Source organism: Rutidosis leptorrhynchoides, chromosome 1 (genome assembly GCF_046630445.1).
Source record: "Rutidosis leptorrhynchoides isolate AG116_Rl617_1_P2 chromosome 1, CSIRO_AGI_Rlap_v1, whole genome shotgun sequence".
NCBI classification, from domain to species: domain Eukaryota; kingdom Viridiplantae; phylum Streptophyta; class Magnoliopsida; order Asterales; family Asteraceae; genus Rutidosis; species Rutidosis leptorrhynchoides.
Genome location: NC_092333.1, coordinates 616513609 through 616523713, shown reverse-complemented (window position 1 = coordinate 616523713; position 10105 = coordinate 616513609). Strand labels below are relative to the sequence as shown.

Below are 10105 nucleotides of genomic sequence, written 5' to 3'. Positions count from 1 at the left end.
GATCAAAAGTATGTGCTTGTGATAACGGACAACGTCTGGACTTTAGTGCTCAATTGACTACCTGATACATCGTGCGATCTCAAATGAGGACTGATTCTATGATCTAATCTAGCATAGCAATATGTTACAATAATTAATCAACGCGATCATTAAAATGTCTATGAGGAAAGAATATGAAAGCTTAATGCGACTTGATATCTATAATCAGAGTTTTAATCTATATGTACTTAATCTTAATAATTGAACGATGATGAATTGCTACTATAGTTTAGTATTGATTCCATGTTAAGATCAACATCTCACAAAATTATGTGATTTTGTTTCTGTTGCATGTTAGTATTTTAGTGTAATTGCATCTGCTTTTCATACATGCATTCTTTCTATGAAAAATGCAAAAAGATTTTTGGTGTGTTTAGTTTAATCTTTAGAAAATCCAAAAAAAAATTCTGTTTTATTTATTTTCTGGTTACTCATGTGAATTCAAATTGACGTATCAGACTGTAGCTAAAGGTTTTTTTGAAAAGTTAAAGTGTTATGAAAATATTTAAACAATTTGTTCTGAATGTTTGTGAAGAATGTTGTGTCAAAATGGTTAAACCAGTGTGTGTTTGAACTAAATGTTTAATATAACCAACATTTTGTCAAAATTGATATACGTACGAGCCATGTTAACCGCAAGTAGAAGTTAAAGTTGGAGCTTCTGAATTTCTGATGAAGTGAAGGAATGGGGTACGTGAAAGAAAGGAATAAATCTGCTTAATTAATCGTCTCAATGTTTATAATGTTAACGTTGTAAAGAAACGAAGGATTGATTATGTCTAATGTGCTCATGATTATATATGTCATTGTGCTTTGTGATGTTTACATGTGCAGGTTATGAAGCTTTAGAAAGAAATAGAAGTTACTGTGGCATAATCAGAAACGTCTGATTATTTATGGGCCAAACAAAGTCAAATCTTAAATTTCGCTGCTTCTAAGAAGATTTGAAAAGAATGAAGAACCTGACAGTCATAAGTTATGGTTAATCTGATGACTGGTGAACTTTGAAGATTGCCGAGTATAAAGCGATTTTGTTCAAAGGTTCAACATGTTGTATTTCTTGGTAATTGTATCGACTTGCGATTATCATTGAAATGTGACAAGGTTAAGGATGAAGAGAGAAGATATGTGCCATATAAGGGAGTATATTGGTACATAAGGGTACTCAAGTGAAGCCAGATGTAAAGCCACATCCTAGGGGGAGTATGTTAATTCTCAACGGAGTGTGGTGGTGTTTATGTCCGAGTTAAGATGAAATGTTGATCGAACTAGGTCCTAGGGGGAGTATGTTGGTGCATAAAGCCCCAAGTTCGGATCAATTATCCAAGACGGGCCTGACGAATGACCGAAGCCCAAATGAGTATAAATAGAGATTAAGGTTTCTCATTTGTGGCTAATCACCTAATCACCCATTTAGGTCTCCTGGTTGTTTTCTCTCCATCAACAACAGATCCAAAAACCCACCCAAGTCAAATAACGACTCTAGGCGTTGATCTAATCCGATCTATACGATCCGGTTCGACTAAATCGACACCCGAAAGTCAACGATTCGCTAGAACATCGATCCAAAGATCTGAATAGCTCCAACATGTTGTAATTTGAGTTGGTGAGGGAGCGTATCGATAAAAAAAGTACCTTTTTTTTGCAATTTTTAACACACTTTGCTTTATTACTTTTACATATTTATATTTATCACAAATATATAAACGGGTGAATAGACAAAAACAAGTTGAAAAAATAGAGTTGTGAGATCAACAAATTAAGGGGATATATGTAAACTTGTGTTTTGTTGCTCAAAATAATTTATTCAAAAAGATAATAGTTTTAAAAATGTTTAATTGAAGAAGCTATCATTGATGACCCCAGATAACCGTCCACAATGAAATGTCAGGAATAGAGTGAGCGATCAAGATACAATAAATAGAGAGTTGCGAGATCGGTTGGTGTACGGCCAAATAATCGAGAAGACCTAACCGAGCATATTTGAAATCTGCCAGTAAACTTTTTAATTTTATACAGTAAGAAAGCGTTGGTAGGATCGTCGGGATGATGACTAAATTTTTAACAATTATGTAATTTTTCATTTTAACAATTTTAATATATATTTTTTAAATGTATGGAAAATTGAAATGATAAATTTACCTTTCACATGCATATTTTTGTGATGGTAGTTAACGATTTTGTTAAGGTACGTTAGTGATAAAAACTCTCCACGTAATTTTAATAACTCACGTGAACCCTTGACGTTAAAAAAGATAATAGAAAGGACTAATGGAACGCTGTAAACAAAGAAGAAACTTGACATAATTTGTCTAAAAACTATTATTAATTTTTTTTGAACAACAGTTAGTTGGTGATCACTCAAGAGGTCGAACTTCTGAACTTCCCTAAAGAAATCAGGCCACCAACCGCTGGACCAATACAGTGATCAGAATTGGGTCCGGACTATAGTAATCGGTGTGCTAATGAAAAATAAAATAATATATATATATATATATATATATATATATATATATATATATATATATATATATATATATATATATATATATATATATATAATATTAACTACAGTATTTATCTACTAGTCTTGAGTCTACCAGTATACATCAAAATTAACATCTTTTTAGACCACTCTTAACCATGACGGTCCGTCATGGAATCACTGACTGCCACATCAGCGCCACATCAGCACCTTCTTTCCATCACTAACCAACCACTAAATGCTAACAACCATGACGTACCCATTACACACTTCCTCACACCCACTAAATTAATTAATTATTTACGGGTACAAGTTTAAAAGCATTATGTACAACAAAAAATTGCTTTGCTTCCGTGATCGAATTTGCTGTGCAACGACATTTTGGAGTACGAGTCTTCAAGGACCCTTCAAGGACTAATTGCTAGTATTGGAGTCCTTAAGGGCGGAGGTCATTCACGGCCCAAGGACGGAACCAATACTAGTGCTCTTAATGAGCTTGTGGTCCTGGGTCTCCGAGTTGACTAGTTGTGGAGCGAATGAAACCAAGAGTGCAAGTAATACAGTAATATTGATATTAAATTATGAATACGACGAATTTATTTTCTAGCTAACAAACGCGTCCTCATAATTGGTCCACGTACATTCGTCGTAAAAGTTTTGTTTAGGTGTGATGGATGTTAAAATTCATTATTTTTTTAAATAGCAGAAATTGAAATTCAGAAATCATAAACTAAGATATAGTAAGATACATATAAAACTTGTCGGATTGAATTAATAAATGTATAAATGAATGTTACTAATATTAACCTTTAAAATGAATTTTATTTAATTAATTTTACAAATTAATTTTACCGTGTACACTTTACCAAACCTAAAATAAGTCTACTTTGAAGAATCAACGCTAGTCCTCTTCACTACCTCTTAATATTTGAATCATCCTCATCCCTATCTCTTAAATACGGAGTATATGAAAGTCACACGTTAACTAATACCAGCTGTGTTACAACCAAATCCTGCTTGGCACTTAAAACATCACTTTCTATAATTACTACGTACGTACATACAACATACCCACAAACCCACCCTATAAATACTAACCCATTCGTGTTTGTATCTTCAACTTACTCATACAATATTATCTTATTTATCTACTTACACAAAACTAAAATGACCTTTTCTTCCACCTCAACACTTCCTATTTTCCTACTCGTGATCATATTTCTGGGTACCACTTCAGCCAATTTCTACAATGAGTTCGATATCACGTGGGGCAACGGGCGTGGTAAAGTACTCAACGCCGACCAATTAACGCTCTCCCTTGATAAAGCATCCGGTTCAGGGTTCGAATCAAGAAACGAGTACTTGTTTGGCCAAATTGACATGCAACTTAAACTTGTTCCCGGCAACTCTGCTGGCACTGTAACTGCATACTATGTAAGTTACTTCTTAATTAGCTTCCTACTAGTAACTTTTTTACTTATTTGTAACATGAAAATAATGAATTTTCGATTAATTACGATTGTGTTTGTTGCAGTTGTCTTCAAAGGGATCAAACTGGGACGAAATAGACTTCGAGTTCTTGGGTAACTTGAGTGGTGATCCGTACATATTACATACAAATGTGTTTAGTCAAGGCAAAGGCAACAGAGAACAACAATTTTACTTGTGGTTCGATCCAACTTCCGATTTTCATACTTACTCCATCCTTTGGAACCCTCAACGCATCATGTAAATATAACCACACTACACAATTAACATTATACTTGTAAACATATGCAACGTATTAATTAATTGTTTGTTAAAATGTTCAGATTTTCGGTAGATGGAACGCCGATTAGAGAATTCAAGAACGCTGAATCGATTGGTGTGCCGTTTCCAAAGAACCAGGCGATGAGGATACATTCGAGTTTATGGAACGCTGATGATTGGGCAACAAGAGGTGGTCTTGTGAAGACTGATTGGAGTAAAGCTCCTTTTACAGCTTCTTATAGAAACTTTAAGGCTGATGCTTGTGTTGTGACTTCTGGGAAATCGTCTTGCGGTGGCTCTGCGCCTTCGGGTGGCAATCGGCCGTGGTTGTCGGCGGAATTGGATAATACAAAGCAAGAGAGGTTGAGATGGGTTCAAAAGAATTACATGATATACAACTACTGCTCTGATTCTAAGAGGTTTCCTCAAGGGTTTCCACCAGAGTGCAAAATGGCATGATTGGTTAATATTGCAGTTCTTATTATGTACACCAGCATATAATATTTTTTGTGTATTTAAGTTTAGTAAAGATTGATTATATTACTTATTCATATTCTTTGTAGTAATTAGCTAATAATCTGTCAATAAAAGGTTTTTATATTATTCATTGTTGATTGTTGAAGCTTTATATTTACGCGATATAATTTGCTAGAAATTGTTATCATAGCTTTTGAAGAATTTAACCTCATATCAGATATTAGTAATGCTTATTGTACATCTAAAAGAACAAATTAAAGATGATAGGAGTAACTTCATCATCATCAAGCTAATAAAAAAAGGGTACAAACCAATATATTATACAGGAAAAAGAAAAACAACAAGCATATGTAACCGAGCTTTTGATCTCTTCTAAAAAGTTTGTTACATTGAACTTCTTACTGTACATGCAAAGCCAAAATAATACCTCCTATAGACCCCTACAATTTACTGCGATCCAATCGGCGAAGAGTCATTACCGACAATTTGAAGCGGTCGATTTTCATTCATCATCCTCTAACTGTACAATCTGTGCCCGTCTTTCAGCAGCTTTCTTCCTGACAAAAAACCCCCATCGCATAGCCGCCTTTATCTTCAGCCACCCAACTACCGCCTTCCCCGAGTGGCCGCGGTCGTTATCGAAGTCAAAATTCGGAGCCGGTGAAGGCATAAACGATGGAAAAGAGAACCCATCTTCCGACACGTTACTTGCATGACCACCACCACCACCCATGCTAAAAAGTCGAAGAAGTTGTTGCATATCTTCATTCTCGAGCATTTCATTACTTCTCATGCGAATTTCCTCCTCTGACATCAAGTCCTCAACCCCTTTGTCCTCGTTGTTATGGGACCATTCATTAAACGGATGTATATTCATATTGGATTGCGGAACAGATGAATTCATGGTCTGAAATGATGTTGATTGTGGAGGACCAAGCCCTAGGGGGCCAGATATATTATCATATCCGTTAGTGTTTTGTATCTGCTGAGAATTTGCAATATGGCGACCATTTGAAGCAAAGCCAATATCATATTGACCATGTGGATTAGTATTCATAACTTGTGGCCCGGTTTGATACACGGTGTCAAAATTGTCATTATAACCTGAACCTAAGTGATGCAAAAGGTTAATCGCATATAAAATATCCAAATATAATCAAATGAACGGCTGATTAGTCTCCCAGAGTCCTAGTCCCAGTTAAGAGATGAACATCGTCAGAGATAGTAAACTTACTACAAATTCTTTATGGTCCAACTAGTGCCCTAGGTTAAAGAGAAGCATAATTAACAAAACAAAAAAAGGTATAAAAAAGGTACGGCCTACCTCCTAGTAGCAGGTTTGAATCAACAGAGAGAGACTCAGAGGGACCCACGACAGGTGCACGTGGTGGCAATAGCTGATTATTCGAAGATCTTGGATACTCTATTGAAGCACCTGAATAATCATTCCGAGAAGCACTCGACCTCTTAGGTTGCTTGAAGCTAACGAGTGACTTGCCATCGTACTCTACAACTTGATTCCAGTTATCGTACGCTTTTTTAACCAGTGTGTCCACATATACCTACCGGAAAAAAAATGCTTACTAAAAGGAGCCCAGAACCAACAATATAACAGTGTGATATAATCCAAAAAAGCAAGAACCTTTTGGCCTTCAGAGAGAGAATCGACTGGTTGATATTCGTCACTAGCAATAAGACCACTTAGTTCATATATATGGTTGAAAACAACACCGACATTTCGGTTATCCTCCGCATAATACACATAAAGTTTCCCACTCGGTACACATGTTTTTGCATGCTCTAATAGAGCATCCCACATCTTATTCGACATGCCACTTCCAAGAATCTACAGAGAAACAGAGATAATGAGACCCTAAAATGACACAAAAATACAATCATGATATATCATATATACATATACTTACGGTACGTAGTTTCTGATGATCCCTGACAACAAGGCGTAGAAAATCTTCAACAAAAAAGATCCCTGCTTTATTAAGCCTCTTGTGAAACGATCCATCTTTGCCTATCTTCTCCAATCTCCATACCTCATCATTTAGGGCCGGAGGGTAGTGTTTCTTATACACTGTCAACACGCAAAAAAAAAAAAAAAAAAAAAAAAAAAAAAGAAAATTAGATAATTACTAAAGTAATAAGAAACAAACTAAAATGAACCAACGTACATTCCCCTCTATGATCTTTAACAAGGAAAGCTTCAGTTTTGGCTTCACGTACACGAATGCCCTCACAGAATCCAGATGCTACCTTCAGACCAAGCCTGAACTTCCTGCTCCTAATCCAACTTGAGTTGTCGGTAAAAGTCAACTCGCCTAATGTCCCGACACCTTCTTTGAGCATGACCTGTAACTCTCCAGTCAACAATGGTCGTTTACCTTCACGTTCTTTTACAACATGGCTATCAAATTCTTCTTGAGTCCAGTCATCTTTGTCTTCGTTGTTGAAATCACCTTCCAATACAACAACGTCTAGTTTTATTGATGATTCAGGTCCTGATGTGAAAACATGCCCGGTGTTGGCATCAACCAAGACAATATGAATAGCAGCACCCTGCTCCCCTTCAACTTTGCCTCCTGTGAAAAGGGGTAAAGACATCCTGGATTTGAAGTGAAGCTGCAGGTTTCTGCCATCCGGTCCTTCAATACGCTTTGGTGAAGCCCTGATGAGTTAGAAGAAGAGAAATTTATCAAGAGATCATTAATCGACATGTGGGTAGACCATGCGTGTGTATGGGGCAAGTAGTTAAGGGATACCGCATGAAGTCACACATAGTTAAGGTACCCTTAGGTAGAAAGGCGTGAAAGAATGACATTGTTTACTCAAAATCAAAGGGAGTTTGGTCATCTAATGGAAATACAAACGTATACAAAGTAATAAAACTGCACTACAAAGTGATCACTATGCTAACCCTTGAAAGCAAATATGCAATACAAGTAAATAAAGAAGAATCACAAACCTTCCATTACTTAGGCTAGCAGGGCCCAGCTTTGCTAAAGCTCGTTCCACTTCTTCGCTTACCTGTTCACACAAATTGGCTTGTGAACTGAGCACAGGCTAGTGATAACGACAACATAAATTGTATGTCACATGTGATGGAATTTGCAAATGTAAAAATGGTGCCCATTGTTTATCTAATTATCTTTAGTTCCCTTAATTCAACTTGTTGGTCTTAGAAAAATCAATGTTTCAAGGTAAACTCTGACACTATAATCAGGCATTACCGGACGATATGATCTTCAAATAGATAGTCAGCAAGCTAGACTTCAGAATAATTTCGACAAGGTTGACTTATATAAGGAGACCACATAAATAGAAAGGTAAACAGAAAATAAACCAGTAGTATGCAATGTTTTATAACGTGGAAATATAAAAGGCAACGTCTTACAACTCTGCGAAGAATAGGTTCCAAGGATGAGCAAAGCTTTTGGAGACTATCAACCTTCAAAGCTTCCACAATTACACTGCACAAATAGATTTATCATAAGGGAGGCTTGAATTGAGCAGTTGAACAACAAACAAACTCTATGGACACTAATAGAGTAATAGTAATACATAGTAATTCATAATCTTCATTGATTGCATTCCATATGTTAACCGTACTTCATACTCCGTATGAAATTGTACAGAGTACTATGTTACACAAGAACACTTTCGTCTAGGATCAGATAATAGATAACTAAATTAACATAAACATTTCACCATATGAAAAGGCAATAACTAGAGATTAGATCTCAATCACAACACAAGAAAAATAAACTGAACGCGAACTCGGTTCGTTACCTAGCTAGAGCCGGACGCTTTCGCTCCGCTTGCTGATGCTCATCTTCACCTTCCAAACCTCTCTTCCCCCTCTCCCTAATCGAATTCGTCCTCTCCATATTCCTAGTCTGCATTTCTTCAAACCCTAATTACTATCTACAACCCTATATTACAGCAATTATCAGCACAAATTCAAACCCTAGAAATCATATGTCGCCTCAGAGATCCACTGTACATATTTATAATTTCTGGTTATACTAGTTTAATATAATTAATTAATTTAATTTAATTTATTGAATTGAATTAAAGTAAAATATCTAATATCTATATCTATCTACCTGGTCAGAAATTGAGGTCCACGCAGTTTCTCTCTCTCTCTATCTACGGGTCTTCTGTGACGAGTAGCGAGTGTCGTAAGCAGGTTAAATGGTTTTGATTTTATGCAGATCTTTTTTGGTTGTGGGATTGTTTTAACCGTTTGATCTTATCTTATGCGATGATCCGTACAATGCCATGTCAGACTCGATGACTTTCGGCTCTCCTGCCCACCAAAGGTTAAACGGTTTAACATCCGAAACGTTTAGCGTATTTTATTTTCTTTATTGTTTTTTTAACGGTAACTTTCATATAACACGAGATCTTTATCAAAAAAATAAAGACTCGGAACAAAGATACAAATATAGGCACTTAGGCCAAACAGCACAAAAACCTCTACAAACACGCACACAAATACAAAAACAACGAGAGCTCAATGAAACTAAAACGAACGAAAAAAACTTAACCATCAAAACTTAGACCTTCGAATTTAGTCAAAGCCACTATTTCTCGGATTTTCTTGCTAATTTGTAAGATTTTCTTGTAAAATTCGTAATTTCTAAGATTTTTTCGCTCATTTCTCGGATATTTTTGTAAAATCTCGTAAAAACGTATATAAATATACATCTATTTATATTTTTATTTATGTTTTTATAAAAAAAAACTATAAAGTCAACGTAAGTCAACGTCCGAGATCTCCCCGAGATTATTCTGAGATGCCGAGATCTCCCTAAAAAAGTCCAAACTAGATCTCCCCGAGATCCGAATTCTCCAACCTTGCCCAACATCAGGCTTATTAACCATCTCAGGCCCACCAGAATCCTTACCAAACAAACAATCCGCACGACCCGTCCATCTTGTTGCTCAACTGTCCAACTTCAAAACCTACACGTACCAGAGCAAAACCCGAACCACTCTTCCCTTCACCTCTTTATGACACCCTAAACCCCCCACCACTATCACTTGAAGTTGAACCTGAACAACGAACCCGTTTACGTTTTTTGAAAACCATGAGAATCTAACGCCGCTTGATCCTGATCTAAAGAGAACGTAACCGAAGAAGGTGTAACAATTCCAAAACCCGACTTAACAACATTAGAATTATCATAACCTGCCTTATTACCCGTAACAACCGGAGAGGTAAATCCAACATCGTCCTCACCAAAATCAAAACCTCTTTCCCCAACATCTTCACCCAAAACCTCACCACCGTTAATAGGAACACCCTTATGACCCCCTGCATCAAGATTACCCCCTCCTGTC

At 36.3% G+C, this 10105-nt stretch overlaps 2 protein-coding genes across 4 annotated transcripts; one reads left to right on the top strand and one right to left on the bottom strand.

The window, feature by feature from the left end:
* The first annotated feature begins 3657 nt into the window (after positions 1-3657).
* LOC139878546 (probable xyloglucan endotransglucosylase/hydrolase protein 23) lies at positions 3658-4880 on the top strand. Its single transcript, XM_071865404.1, has 3 exons — positions 3658-3958; positions 4059-4252; positions 4336-4880. Exons 1-3 carry the CDS (start codon positions 3692-3694, stop codon positions 4730-4732), a joined length of 858 nt encoding a protein of 285 aa, XP_071721505.1. The 5' UTR covers positions 3658-3691; the 3' UTR covers positions 4733-4880.
* A 131-nt stretch (positions 4881-5011) lies between these two features.
* On the bottom strand, positions 5012-8969 carry LOC139876296 (calmodulin-binding protein 60 B-like). Of its 3 annotated transcripts, XM_071864513.1 has the most exons (9): positions 8866-8969; positions 8549-8691; positions 8154-8229; positions 7725-7786; positions 6934-7427; positions 6676-6836; positions 6393-6596; positions 6075-6312; positions 5012-5860 (listed from the first exon to the last, which is right to left on the bottom strand). In XM_071864513.1, exons 2-9 carry the CDS (start codon positions 8659-8661, stop codon positions 5253-5255), a joined length of 1956 nt encoding a protein of 651 aa, XP_071720614.1. In that variant the 5' UTR covers positions 8662-8691; positions 8866-8969; the 3' UTR covers positions 5012-5252. The 3 variants fall into 3 exon arrangements, with proteins under 3 accessions (XP_071720614.1, XP_071721204.1, XP_071719987.1); XM_071865103.1 differs by lacking the exon at positions 8866-8969 and having other exon boundaries at positions 5012-5854; positions 8549-8825; XM_071863886.1 differs by lacking the exon at positions 8866-8969 and having other exon boundaries at positions 8549-8823.
* Between the last annotated feature and the right edge of the window lie 1136 nt (positions 8970-10105).

Excerpts from the sequence above, each read along its gene's own strand:
- LOC139876296 (XM_071864513.1), bottom strand. The coding sequence starts at position 8,661 with ATGCAGACTAGGAATATGGAGAGGACGAATTCGATTAGGGAGAGGGGG. Across the intron at positions 8,230-8,548 it reads AAGCGTCCGGCTCTAGCTAG|TGTAATTGTGGAAGCTTTGA; the intron begins GTAACGAACCGA and ends CTATTTGTGCAG. Across the intron at positions 6,597-6,675 it reads ATCATCAGAAACTACGTACC|ATTCTTGGAAGTGGCATGTC; the intron begins GTAAGTATATGT and ends GTTTCTCTGTAG.
- LOC139878546 (XM_071865404.1), top strand. The coding sequence starts at position 3,692 with ATGACCTTTTCTTCCACCTCAACACTTCCTATTTTCCTACTCGTGATC. Across the intron at positions 3,959-4,058 it reads GCACTGTAACTGCATACTAT|TTGTCTTCAAAGGGATCAAA; the intron begins GTAAGTTACTTC and ends TGTTTGTTGCAG. Across the intron at positions 4,253-4,335 it reads TGGAACCCTCAACGCATCAT|ATTTTCGGTAGATGGAACGC; the intron begins GTAAATATAACC and ends TAAAATGTTCAG.